At 34.7% G+C, this 13,208-nt stretch overlaps 1 protein-coding gene across 1 annotated transcript in view; it reads left to right on the forward strand.

Moving 5' to 3' along the window:
- FASN1 (Fatty acid synthase 1) overlaps positions 1 to 13,208 on the forward strand; it is a 73,021-nt gene that overhangs the window by 36,496 nt on the left and 23,317 nt on the right. Inside the window, exons 8-17 of the mRNA XM_083137061.1 lie at positions 313 to 504; positions 929 to 1,057; positions 2,421 to 2,651; positions 5,485 to 5,674; positions 6,581 to 6,810; positions 7,904 to 8,208; positions 9,197 to 9,338; positions 10,176 to 10,292; positions 11,080 to 11,188; positions 11,949 to 12,203. Coding sequence (XP_082993187.1) covers positions 313 to 504; positions 929 to 1,057; positions 2,421 to 2,651; positions 5,485 to 5,674; positions 6,581 to 6,810; positions 7,904 to 8,208; positions 9,197 to 9,338; positions 10,176 to 10,292; positions 11,080 to 11,188; positions 11,949 to 12,203 — 1,900 coding nt within the window. The remainder of the gene's footprint in view (positions 1 to 312; positions 505 to 928; positions 1,058 to 2,420; positions 2,652 to 5,484; positions 5,675 to 6,580; positions 6,811 to 7,903; positions 8,209 to 9,196; positions 9,339 to 10,175; positions 10,293 to 11,079; positions 11,189 to 11,948; positions 12,204 to 13,208) is intronic.

Genomic DNA, 13,208 nt, shown 5'->3' on the forward strand with positions numbered 1-13,208 from the left:
ATGCAATTTGCATGATATTTGACTTGAGAATGCACACATTTTTCAATATCTTGGATAGCTTAGCTTCACAAACGTAATCCGTGATTATATCTGCACCAATAGCTTGCTGTACATATGACACCGACTGCAGCACATAAGAAAGGGAAACATTTAAAAAATGAGTTAATGTTGAATAGGCCCTCCCATAATACTGACAGTGGTAAAGTTACCAAAGTTTTGCATGATTTACCAGAATTCACTGCTCAATAACCTAAGATCATTTACCATCAGAATAATTTGAATGGTTTTATTTATCATTGTTTTTCATTGCAGGTTGTATCTGAGAACATGCCTTGGAATGGAGGCTTAGTAGCGGTGAACTCCTTCGGCTTTGGCGGAGCAAATGCCCACATAATACTAAGATCAAATCCCAAACCCAAGACCCCAGCCCTTCAGAATGGAATCCCACGCCTGATCACAGTGTCTGGAAGAACCGAGGAAGCTGTGGCTTCACTTCTCAAGCAGGTATATATTGCAGAAACCACTTTTAGTTTGCATTTGAATATCCACACAAGCAAAATTTGTAAAATTGTAACATGACAACTCAAAGAATCAAATCACTCCCAATGCATACATCAATTATACAATTAAATTTTCAATAAAAGAACAGCACAGACATTATCATATTTTGTAACAAAATAGTGTTTCATTAAAATATTGAAGGAAAAAGGAGTAAAAAATATACACATGAAATAGTGAATTTAAAGTTTAAAGTTAATATATTTTTAAAAATCTACAACATTTCTATGTAAATATAAATATCAGTGATTGCAACAGAATATCAGTTATATATCAACCTCTTGCAGCCTAATATTCAATGGTACAGTAATATAATTCACAATTTTAATTAGCTCAAAAGAGACTAATTGCAATCATTCTTTCTTTGTAGGTCCAAGACAAAGGCTATGATGACGATCTCTTCGCATTGCTCAATGAGGTCCACAAGGAAGGTATTGCAGGTCACACCCACAGAGGATACACTGTTCTAGGGAATGAGGGTGCTGTGCAGGATGTAACGGTAAGTTGAATGGTTATGCTCGTGTTACATAAATTGTTGTAAACTATTGTTAAAGTTCGAGTGTCAGTCCTAACACCAAACTTTGTGCCAGCATTTTTGGGTTGAATGTGAAATGAAATTGGTAAACAAGAAAGTGATGCTTAAACAGCATTTTTTAAAAGAAATGTACGAATTAACTTTTATCCCCAGGAAATTCAGACCATGAAAATGTAGGTCAGCTTTTAGAATACTCTAAAATATATTCAGAGTTGGGTTAGTATCAGCTGGTAATGGTTATTTATTTCACCTGAAACTTTCTAATGTGGATACAAAACTGGAGCCATTTAGTGTTTTGTTAATTGATAATCCATTGTTAGTTGTAGAAGCCTCCAAGTTGATCACTTCATTAACAGTTTGTTGCTAGATGTGAAAGTCTCTTGGTTTGATCACTTTGATAGTGCATTGTTAGTTGTAAAAGTCTTAGTTGATCACATCATTTGAGTGCATTGTTAGTTGAAGTCTCAAGAGTGGATTACTTATCGATAGTTCATTGTTAGTTATAGAAGTCTAAGTTGATCACTTCACTGATTCATTGTTAGTTATAGATGTCAGAGTTGATCACTTTATTGACAGTTCATTGTTATTTGTAGAAGTCTCAGATTTGATCACATCATTGACAGTGTGTTGCTAGTTGTAACAGTTGCCGAGGGTTGCTAGTTGTAACAGTTGACGAGGGTTGCTAGTTGCAGTTCCTGAGTTGATCACTTCATTGACAGTCCATTGTTAGTTCTAGAAGTATTGGGGTTGATCACACCATTTTAAATGTCAAAGGGGACGATCATCTTTTTTTGATGTCAAAAGGAGGTCGATCACCATTAACTCTTGTCATTGTTAATTCACAATTTGTTAGCTTGTAACACAAGTTATTAGTTTTAGAATTTTTTTGAGGGTGGGAATAACCTCATTCCTTGTTCCACTTAATTTACCTTTGTAATGGAAACAAAACAAGAGGAAACGTAATATGAAGTTTCAATACTGACGCTCAAATACAAAATAAATGTGTTACAAAATAGTATTTTTTATTTTATTATTACGTACTACATATAAATCATATACATTGGTATTTGGAAGAATTAGTACAGTTTTGTTTATTTTTCATTATAGAACAAACAACACAGTTTTGTTTATTTTTCATTAGAGAACAAACAACACAATTAATTGTAAAATTTCTATAATTTAGAATCTAAATATTCACCTGTGCTATAGCTTCTGATTTATTGAGAGTTTAGTTTTTAAATTTCATTTTGATGTTGGTGACATCACGTTTTGTTGACTTCAGTGCTGAAAGAAATACAATGGTTAATAATTTTGTTTTTATTTGCAGGAAGTAAGTGCGGAGAAGAGGCCTACATGGTTTGTGTTCTCTGGGATGGGCACTCAGTGGGGTGGAATGGGCAAGAACCTAATGAAGTTGGAAGTGTTCGAGAAAGCCATCAGGAAATGCAGCGAGACTCTTCAGCCAGAGGGAGTTAACCTCTACGACATCATTCTGAATGGGGACGAGAAGACCTTTGACAATGTTCTCAATTCCTTCGTTTCGATCGCAGCTGTGCAGGTAAGAAGAAACTAATTTGAATAAATGTTTTTCCTCTTGATGTGGGGCATTTTGAACTTTGATGATGATAATGATGATGATAATAATAATAGTGGTGCAAACAGCTCGTTGAGAGTCAAGGTCTGTCAAGTGACCCTCTGTTATTTCGGCTTTCGAGACCAAAGTCTGCTGCTACATCTTCCAAGTAGCTCCCCAGTTGTTCCAATAATAATTTTAGATCTCTCACCAGAAAGAAATAGAATAAGAATTAATAAAGACTACTGGTAACTATTGTCTCAGCATTCAACTCGTACACATATTTTTCAACAAAAGATAATGTCTTAGCCTTATGGTGGAAAATACACTTTATTTTCTATTTTTATAAAGATAAGCAGCACATTTTCACACATGCAACGTTCAAGAAACTGAAGGAAACATTATTAGATCTTATGTATGTTAATATCTCCACAATTGTCATGACTTTTCATTTTAAAAAAGTGACATTTTTAGTGATGTCACTGTTGGCATCTTATTTTAATTTATATTATGTTTTTTATATTTTGAGACAATATCTGCAAAACTAATTTCAATTTATCTTAACACCTAGAAGAATGAAAACTATTTGACACTGCCCCTGATGTGGGCAGTTTCTTGCAATATTATTTGATATTAAAGGAAAGAAATTGATAAATTACTCGATGCAAGATTTTATTACTATTCACACACTTACAAAATCACCACAACAGTGACGAGACACTAGGATATAAATGTTTCGAAAATATGGAAAGAAAAGTTTCATTATTCATTATGGATATCATTGAATTATGCAAACGAGAAAATAACAATAAATAATTGCAATGTCTTTTGATTAAAATAGGCCTCCCCAATGGCTAGAGGCACACATTTTTGGTAAATAAAAAAGCAAAATTTCGGTACAAAAACTGAGTCAATTTCTGGTTCAAAAGCGGTAAATAAAATAAAATAACGGTGTTATAGCGGTGAAAAAATGGATGAAAAGTGGTATGTATATAAAAAGATATTTTGGTTTTTAAATTCTGAATATAATCAATCCTACATTTGATTTAAAACCTACACTTATTCCACAGAATTAACATTTCACTTCTAATAGCACATTTATATAGTTATCAGAGTAATAAGTTTATTTCTGCGTAAAGGAGTCCATTTTTGCTTCTCCAATATTAACAGCAGAATTAATCAATTTTCCGGGAATTGCATAACTCTCAGGATAGTTCAGACTTTAGAAGGTGTCGCGTCAGTGAATAAACCCTGAATTTCGTGTTTAAGAGTTAATTTCGCTTTTTGCAGTTCATTTCGCATTATTTCGTGACAAAATATGGTCACATCTCACACCTTTCAAAAACATGAAAAATTAACACTACAATGTTTTTTTTCAAATTTAGTTTTTTCGTTAAGCGAAATATGCATGCCCCTACCGATGGCATAGTGGTAATGTCATCGCCTTGTAATCAAGGAGTCCTGGGTTTGATACCCGCTGGAGGCTCATAGTGGTTCGGATCCCACTTTAAACTGTAGGTCTAGTCCCGATTAGCCTTACTGTGCATAGAGTGTACTTAAAACACCAAATCAATCACTTAATCAATCTTTTGATTAAATGAATGTTGCACATATGAAACTCTCTTACATTACACCTTGTGCTGGAAAATATAATATTATTCACTATTTAATTTATAAATAGCACATTTATTACATTTATAATGTGCAACATTTCACAAACTGATCAGTAAACTATGTAATTCACAATACCGGGTTTGCCAACTCAATGGCAGCAAGTTAAGTGGTTTTCTTTCGGATTAAACACCGGTTCCCAGGTTTGCATCCTGACCTTGGCATGGGTGGTGTTAGTTTAGCATCACTTCATCAATTTCATCTAATAATTACTCATCCTCATTGTTGCAAAAAAGTGATAGAAAAGCAGGGTAAATTTCTCGTATCGGACAAACTGATTTCTTCAAATTTACAGGAGAAATTACTTACCGAATGCAGTTTCTTTATAGTTGTGGAAGTTCGGGGAAGTGTTTTCTCGTATTGTTCATTGAATTTTGCTGGTAGATCCTCTATTTTTCGATATGAATGTGTGCACGGAAGCTGTTGCATCCATTTCCTTCCAGTTGGATGTTGCCTGTGTGTGATGACGTAATCACGGTCAATGCCTGTCAGGGTTTCCAAACACATGTTTTTGTAACTGAAAAAGGTACGTTTCCGCAAATTGTTTGTGGGGCTATGTGTCTAATGGTTCGTGGGGCTATGCGAGAATGGTGTGGGGGGTATGCATTTTTTTCTAAACCAATTTGGAACTATTGTAACCTAAACGTGACCATACCTAACCTTACCGGAAATGGTTCGTGGGGCTATGTATGAATGGTTCGTGGGGCTATGCGTAAATGGTTTGTGGGGTTACGTAGGTATTTTTGGGTGCAGTGGGGTGGAAACACTGCATGCCGAGAACGGTAGAGAAATTGTGACCGCCATTTTGCGTGTTACTGAAGGCAAAAAGGAACTAAGAAAACTTACTCGATATGTCGCAAATAGAGCTTATTTCCATGAAATAAGCGAAATGCCACCTTCAACAATGTTTCTCAATGCAGAATACGTAAGTACATATATTGAAATTAAAAGAACTAGCAAATTTCAGCTGTTTGTCTGATACGAGAAATTTACTGAAAAGCAGCTCAAAATAAAAATACAAACACTACGCATGTTCCTTCGTTCTACTCCTTGGGTCTTATGATACAAACAAGAAGTTTGTAAACAATATGCTCCTTAGTAAATAAATCGTGAATAATAATGAAAATATTATTTTTTCTCCCAACAGGTGGCTCTGGTTGATGTTCTTACATCCATTGGTATTCGTCCAGATGGCATTGTTGGCCACTCAGTTGGTGAACTAGGTTGTGCATATGCAGATGAAACGTTCACAGCCGAACAGACTGTTCTAGCAGCATACTGGAGAGGACGTTCTATTCTGGAATCCAAATTGTCTCCTGGGAGCATGGCTGCTATCGGTAAGTTTCATATTTTTTAGTCAATATAACTAATTTCAAGAACCATGTGGTTTTATGCCCATTTGAATTCTGGGATCTTTGTCATGGAATGAAATAAACACAAAATTCTTTATTGAATTGAATTGAATTGTAGTGCCATATTCATAAACAACATTTAGGATCATATTTTTGGACTAAAACTGCCATGAATGACTTATTCAGTGGTCACTTCATGGGGTTTGGTGTGGGACACATCCAGCTGCTAACACTTTACGAAAATTGCTTTCTCAAACATGCTGATAACACCAAACTTAACCCTCCTAACCAAATTACATGCATTATTTTCACAATTACAATTCTAATAATGCCTACATTATTAGGTGAGGAGGCCAGGTTTAGGGATGTTAACAGCCCATTTTTGTAACGTGTTAGCAGCAGGATGTGTCCTGCACTCGACTCCACTTCATGGGAATTTAATCTCTCAGCAATTCAAAGCAATGCAGGACAGAGCTTCAGTTATTCTAATGCACCATAGCTTCAGTATAGAGAAATTATGGCACAGTCTTGCAACTTTTCTTTGACTATTTTCAATCAAGCATTCAATGAAAATTATAAAATTATAATATGGAACCTGTTTGTAACAAATATATAGTTTTATATCTCTTTTTGTATTGAGAAAATATTGATACCAGGCCAGGGAAACTTTATCATTTTGAATTTCCTTATTTTTCTGTCTCTTTTGGCTAATCTTGAGGATCTCAAGCCAGGACTCAAAACTGGAACTTTCCATGGTAAGATTATCAGTTGACTACTCAACATTATCGGAAACTTTAGATATTACACTTTTTTTTTACTTACACATTGAAGTACCTTGTGGTGAATGGTACATTATGTTTACTGAAAATTCCCTAATTTTTTCCTCGTAAGGATTGACATGGGAAGAGGCAAAAGCGAGATGTCCACCTGAGATCGTTCCCGCTTGCCACAACTCTGGAGACAGCGTGACTGTGTCTGGCCCTGTGGAAGAAATTGGGAAGTTCGTGAAGGCTCTCCAAGCGGAGGGAATATTTGCAAAGGAAGTGAAGAGCTCTGGAGTTGCTTTCCACAGTCGCTACATCTCCGAAGCTGGACCTAAACTGAGAAAATGCTTAGACAAGGTAAGTCATTTAGAGCAAAATAGAATTTCAACATTTAGAATTGTCGGCCATTCTCTGAACATGGGAATGTTTTCAACTTTACAAAATGTTTCTTATTCTCATCAAATTGCTTGTGGTTACTGAATCACAATAGCTATATTATGTATACTTTTCTTTTTAAACCCTCTATTTTGATTGTCCATGTGTAAAATAATAATGATCGCAATTACTGTAGATATCATTGGCTACAAATATGTCATTTTCCAGATGTACCACCACCCAGTGATCACATTGATGGAAATTAGACAAATAACATTTCTTTCCTTTATTTTTTTGAAAAAAAATATTTTTTAATAGGCTCAATTTGTGTATTTTTATATTTGAACAAAGTACAGTTATTGTTTTTATTAACTTCTTCATAAAATTTAATGTTAAATTGTTTATAACCTAATCTATTTAAACATATTATAAGTTCATGATGGATGCGGTTTAAAATTACTTACGTAAAATTTAAAAATTTTGTATTTCCACGTTGCACAATTTAATGGTTGCGAAATTTCAAAATTTCACGTAATATTATAAGTTATTTCCTAGTCACATAATTGTAGTTTCGCTGTAGATTATCAAATATGAAAAAATATAAATAATAGGCACACACTGGATTTCTAAGACAGCTGTATTTTTGAGTTTGGAAATTAATGTTTCTCCATAATTTAGTTTTCATTGAGTGGTATAAAAGTTGAGTTGTTTTAAGTTTACTTTATGCACAGATAGTGCAGAGTTTAAAGTGGGATCTCAACCACTGTGCAATGTGTCACCACTGGATATGTAACTCAGGGTTGATTACAAGGTGACTACATTAACACTATGCCATCAGAAGTGGTATAAGAAGCAGGTGTAACATCAATGTACTGTATCTACGCAATCAATGTAATAGAAATGTTACAAATGCATTTGCTTCTATCCGCATGGTGGTGCACACAAATTGTTAATGTGCAGGTAACAAAATGTTCATTGCGATGAGAGAACACCATAAGTATTAGTAACAGTAAATCTGGAAAAGATGTAAGCCAAATTCATTCTTTCATTTTTTTTTTTTTTTTTTTTTTTCCAGATAATTCCAAATCCAAAACCTCGCTCGCAGCGCTGGATCAGCTCTTCCATTCCAGAATCTGCCTGGAACTCTTCCCTGGCTCAGAGCTCCTCCGCAGCGTACCACGTAAACAACCTTCTCTCCCCAGTGCTCTTCCAGGAAGCTCTGACGCACATCCCAGAGAATGCCATCGTGATTGAGGTCGCCCCGCACTGCCTCCTGCAGGCCATACTAAAGCGTTCCCTCCACAGCAGCTGCCTGAACGTGGGCCTCATGAAGAGGGGACACCCCAACAATCTGGAATTCCTCATGTCAAATCTTGGAAAGTAAGTATTATTGTTAGAGGCACATATTTTTGGTAAATAAAAAAGCAAAATTTCAGTATAAAAAGTGTCAATTTCGGGTTCAAAAGTGGTAAATAAAATAAAATATCAGTGTTATAGCAGTGAATAATCACATAAAAAATGCTACATAAAATGACATTTTGGTTTTAAAATTGTGAATATAATCCTAAATTTGATTTAAAAACTACACTTATTCCACAGAATTAACATTTCACTTCTAATAGCCCATTTATGTAGTTATCAGAGTATTAAGTTTATTTCTGTGTAAAGGAGTCAATTTTTGTTTCTCCAATATTAACAGCAGAATTAATCAATTTTCCGGGAATTGAATAACTCCCAGGATAATTCAGACCTCAGAAGGTGTCGCGTCTGTGAATAAACCCTAAATTTCGTGTTTGAGTTAATTTCGCTTTTTGCAGTTCATTTCGCATTATTTCGTGACAAAACATGGTCACAAAATGCATCTCACACCTTTCAAAAACATGAAAAATGAACACTACAATGTGTTTTTTCAAATTTAGTTTTTTCGTCAAAAACTAAATATGCATGCCCCTAATTATTGTTGTGTGCTCAGAAGAAAATTTCCATTGCTTTTGAATCACTGTTAACATGCTCTAAAATTCCTATAATTTATATTCATTTTTGGGAGATGACTCGGGTGGACCGATAATGATATTTTGGCCAACATAATTTCAAAATTTACCAATATGCTGCTACATGTCAGACATAAAGTTGCAAATATTCCTTGAAGAACATGAATGCTTAGGTCTTTGATAAAAATACTCAGTATTTAGATATTTACAGTTAATACTCATAAAAATTAATAGAAAAAGAAGGACACAATTTTGCACCAAGTTTCAGGCTAATTATCGAAATGTTGAATCTGTAAACTATTGGAATTTTTTTTGATAAACCAATCCATCAGCATACTGATACTGATAGCGGTTGCATTTTTATATTTTTCCTTCAGATTGTACAATGCTGGTCTACAACCCAAAACATCCCGTTTCTATCCAGAAGTGAAGTTCCCTGTAGCCAGAGGCACTCCAATGATATCTCCTCTGATTGAATGGGACCATTCACAAGAATGGACAGTTGCTCTCTATGGGAAGGTAAGAGTTTTCAGAACAAGAAGGAATTATTTTGTTTCATCTTGATATAAAAGTATATCATTATTAAAGTATGAACTGCAGTAGCAGATGCATTTTTCGCACAGTTAGATTTCCCTGTATAAATTGTTCTGGGGCTCACCCAGTCTCAATGGGTATCTGGAGGTAAAGGTGGCTGAGTGCGGTGATCACATCACCTCCACTTTGGTCAAGACCAAGAATGTGCAGAGCCCTACCATAAACAGTGGTGCTTTTTAAGGCATTAATGAAATTGCAATTTTTAATATTTTTAAGAAAGTAATGTATTTAGTTTGTTTTAAGTCTATTTTATGCACAGATAGGCCAATCGGGGCTGTAGTACAAGTATGCCATTCGGGAGGTCCAGTAATCTATTGAAAAATCATGTATTTTCACTGATGACATTGTGCAGATAAGCAAAAGAATTGCTACACTGGAGTTTGTCTTCGCGAATGGTCTGTGATAGAAGGGAAAAAAGGATATGCTGCATGAGTGAATATTCTAGCTGAGAAGATGCCATTCTTAAGTATTCTCTCCACCCTACAACATACAATTTCATTAAGTATCCATTTCAATTTTTCCTAACGGTAATCACCAACAAGAATGTTTAATAATAACGTTAAACCAATGTTTAAATTAAATTTAGTTAAAGTTAATTTTCTTCCTTATGATAACTTACTCCTAACTTACACTATTTTGCAATTTTCTTCACATACATTCTCTCCATCCCTGGTGCAATATTTCTTTGTCTACCAATGTATTTTGTATATTGGTGCAGGTAAATGTAAATTTCATCTAAAATCGCTGATATCTTGTTTGTAGGGAGGCTCAAAGTCTGGTGAGTGTGTGATTGATGTGGATTTGAGTAAGGAGGACGACCAGTACCTGATTGGACATACAATTGACGGAAGAGTTCTCTTCCCTGCTACAGGCTACCTGGTAAGTATTGTGGTTTCAATTTTAAACTTAGCGTATTATACTGCTTTCAAAGATTTGAAATATTCCTCGTAAGACACACAGGTACATTTTGGTAGGATTTTATTTTATTGGTTAAGGGGCTATATAATTCAATCCATGGATATTTTGCAGAAGGAACAAAAAAACTGTGTACTGGTTGAGTGGTCATCGTACAATCTCATCATTGAAAGTCCTGACCTGGGCATATGTGAATCTTTGTGAAATGTGAATTTCATCTAATCATCATCCAGCCAAAAGTGACACAAAACAGGAAAAATAAAAATGCAAAAACAATTGTAAACTTTCAAGCTTTTTCATCTATTGGTCTTATGATTTTCACACAGTAGGAGTTCTAAATTTAAAGAGTACTAGACTGTGGACATTTTTCTCTATTTTCCAGAGCTTAACATCTGGACTGTACAATTTTTAAAAATATTTTTTGTAATTTACCTTAAGTTCTATCATAAAATTTATCAAGTTGTTATTGTATCTATAAATGCAAAGTGATAAAGAAATTGTTTCTACAGAACAGGGATTTATTCAGAATTTTCCATCTGGGAGGGGTGAAAGTTCGTATTTAAACTAGTATAAGGATAAATTTGCAACGAAAATGACAATAAAATGGACCTTCGTTTTAAATTTTAGGAGAGTGTTAGTGATGTGTGGGTAATCAATGCTGTAGAAGATTGTGTATTGACTTATCAGAGCTCTAATTTAGACCCTGCCCTTTATTATGAAAACTAATTTCCATAAATGTTATTCTTTACAGACACTTGTGTGGAAGACATTTGCAAAGTTGAATGGCACCAGTCACGATGAACTTCCTGTCGTGTTTGAAAATGTGCAGTTCCACAGGGCAACAATAATGCCAAAAGAAGGTAAGGCAAATATAATTTGTTCATTGTTCTTTTTAATTCTAAAACCGAAGAAGTTAAACATTGGTAGTTTTAGCCCTTGGAGAAATACATTTTTTCGGAAAGGGCAAGCAAACTAGAAATAACTAATATTACTTGCATTTCTGTGCACTGGATTGAAAAATGTTTGTACCAAATTCTTCCAGGCATTTGAAGATGTTACTAAGCTAGTCATGTGATTTCACCTTTTCGAGTTTGGGTTTTTGTATTTTATACACAGATAAGCTAATCAGGACTAGACATACTGTTTAAAGTGGGATCCAAACCACAGTGCAATGTGTTTCCAATAGGTAGCGAACCCAGGATCCCTTGATTACAAGGCAACAATGTTACCATTATGCTATTGGGGAGGCCCTTTCGTATGTATTGATGTTGATTTTATGCTATATGAGTTATACTTTAAACATATTCTTACAGGTTCATGTTGAATTTTAATGTTACTTGGAATAGTTGCAATGTTTATGTATGTGTTCCAATGCAACTATACCATATCAATATAAAAGAGTTTGGATGCATATGCATAAGTTCAAATGTGAGATATCACATCAGAAAATTAAAATAGCTGTCATTTAATTACTACATTAACTTTCAACATCCAATATTGGAGCAGAGTTAGTGATAATTTAGCATAATTCGTAGGATACTTGAACTCATCAAGAGTGTTGAGTCAGGTAGTGGCAGATTAACAATCTTTTTTTTACGTGGCCTTCAAAATTTGTTTCAGGTTCTGTGAAGTTCCTGATCAATATCTTCGATGGCAGTGGAGAATTTGAGTTGTGTGAAGCTGGCTCAGTGGCTGTATCAGGAAGAATCTACGTTCCGGAGGATATCAACAAGGAAATGCTCGATCTTCCACCTCCTGCAAAGCCAGTAGAGGCAGACCTGCCACTCAAAACACCAGATGTCTACAAGGAACTAAGACTCAGAGGCTATGACTACGGGGGCATCTTCAGGGGAATTGTAGAAGCAGATAACAAAGGTGAGAGTTCATTACAATTTGGTACTTTTGTTACTATTTGACACTTATGAGTTTTCATGAAAATTATCAGTCTTTGGTTTTCAAAACTGAAAATTGATAACCAAAGAATGGTTCTGAAAACAATGCACCAGGGATTGCCATGACCTATCAGTAAATATCTTATCAGTAGCTGAAGGAGATATTTTCAGTGGTTCATGATTGGTTGGCTACACACAAGCTGCTGGCAGAGATCTTGAGGCATATTTGCAAAATCATGTCTTCATACCAATTGCAACTCGACAATGCACAACTAAACCTTGACAATAAAAGTAACAAATATGGCTGAGCTGTTACCAGTGCTGATGTATCGACATCCGAAAATATTGGCTGGATTTTATTTACTGATACCTACAGATACTTTTCTGATGCTTTGGTCTTTTGTAGGATCCAAAAAAAAACAAAAAAAACCTTTCACAATTTATCATGAAAGTTAAGGTAAATGCAAAGTTTCCATTTATTTTGCACCAAGATTATATGAAAAACTGTATTTTGTGATTACATAAGAAATATGTTAATATTATGATGTAATTCTTGAATATTTTGAAGCAAAACTTTGGTAAATTGATGTGTGTATAGATTGTTTGGTAAATTGATGCATTTTTTATGGACTAGAAAATTATAAATTATTCATCCTTGGTAACTCACCATGTATGTTTAAATGTGAAAAGTATCTTCAAGGCAATCTCTGACTTGCATCTAAAAATGGCATAGTAAACCCCACACAAATGAATTGTAAACCCCACACGAATGAATTGTAAACCCCACACGAATGAATTGTAAACCCCACATGAATGAATTGTAAACCCCACACGAATGAATTGTAAACCCCACACGAATGAATTGTAAACCCCACACGAATGAATTGTAAACCCCACACGAATGAATTGTAAACTCCACACGAATGAATCGTAAACCCCACATGAATGAATGATGACTCCAAAGAACACTAAAGAACATTCAAGTTTC

This window comes from Lepisma saccharinum, chromosome 15 (assembly GCF_977018435.1).
Source record: "Lepisma saccharinum chromosome 15, izLepSacc3.1, whole genome shotgun sequence".
In the NCBI taxonomy this organism is placed as follows: Eukaryota; Metazoa; Arthropoda; class Insecta; order Zygentoma; family Lepismatidae; genus Lepisma; species Lepisma saccharinum.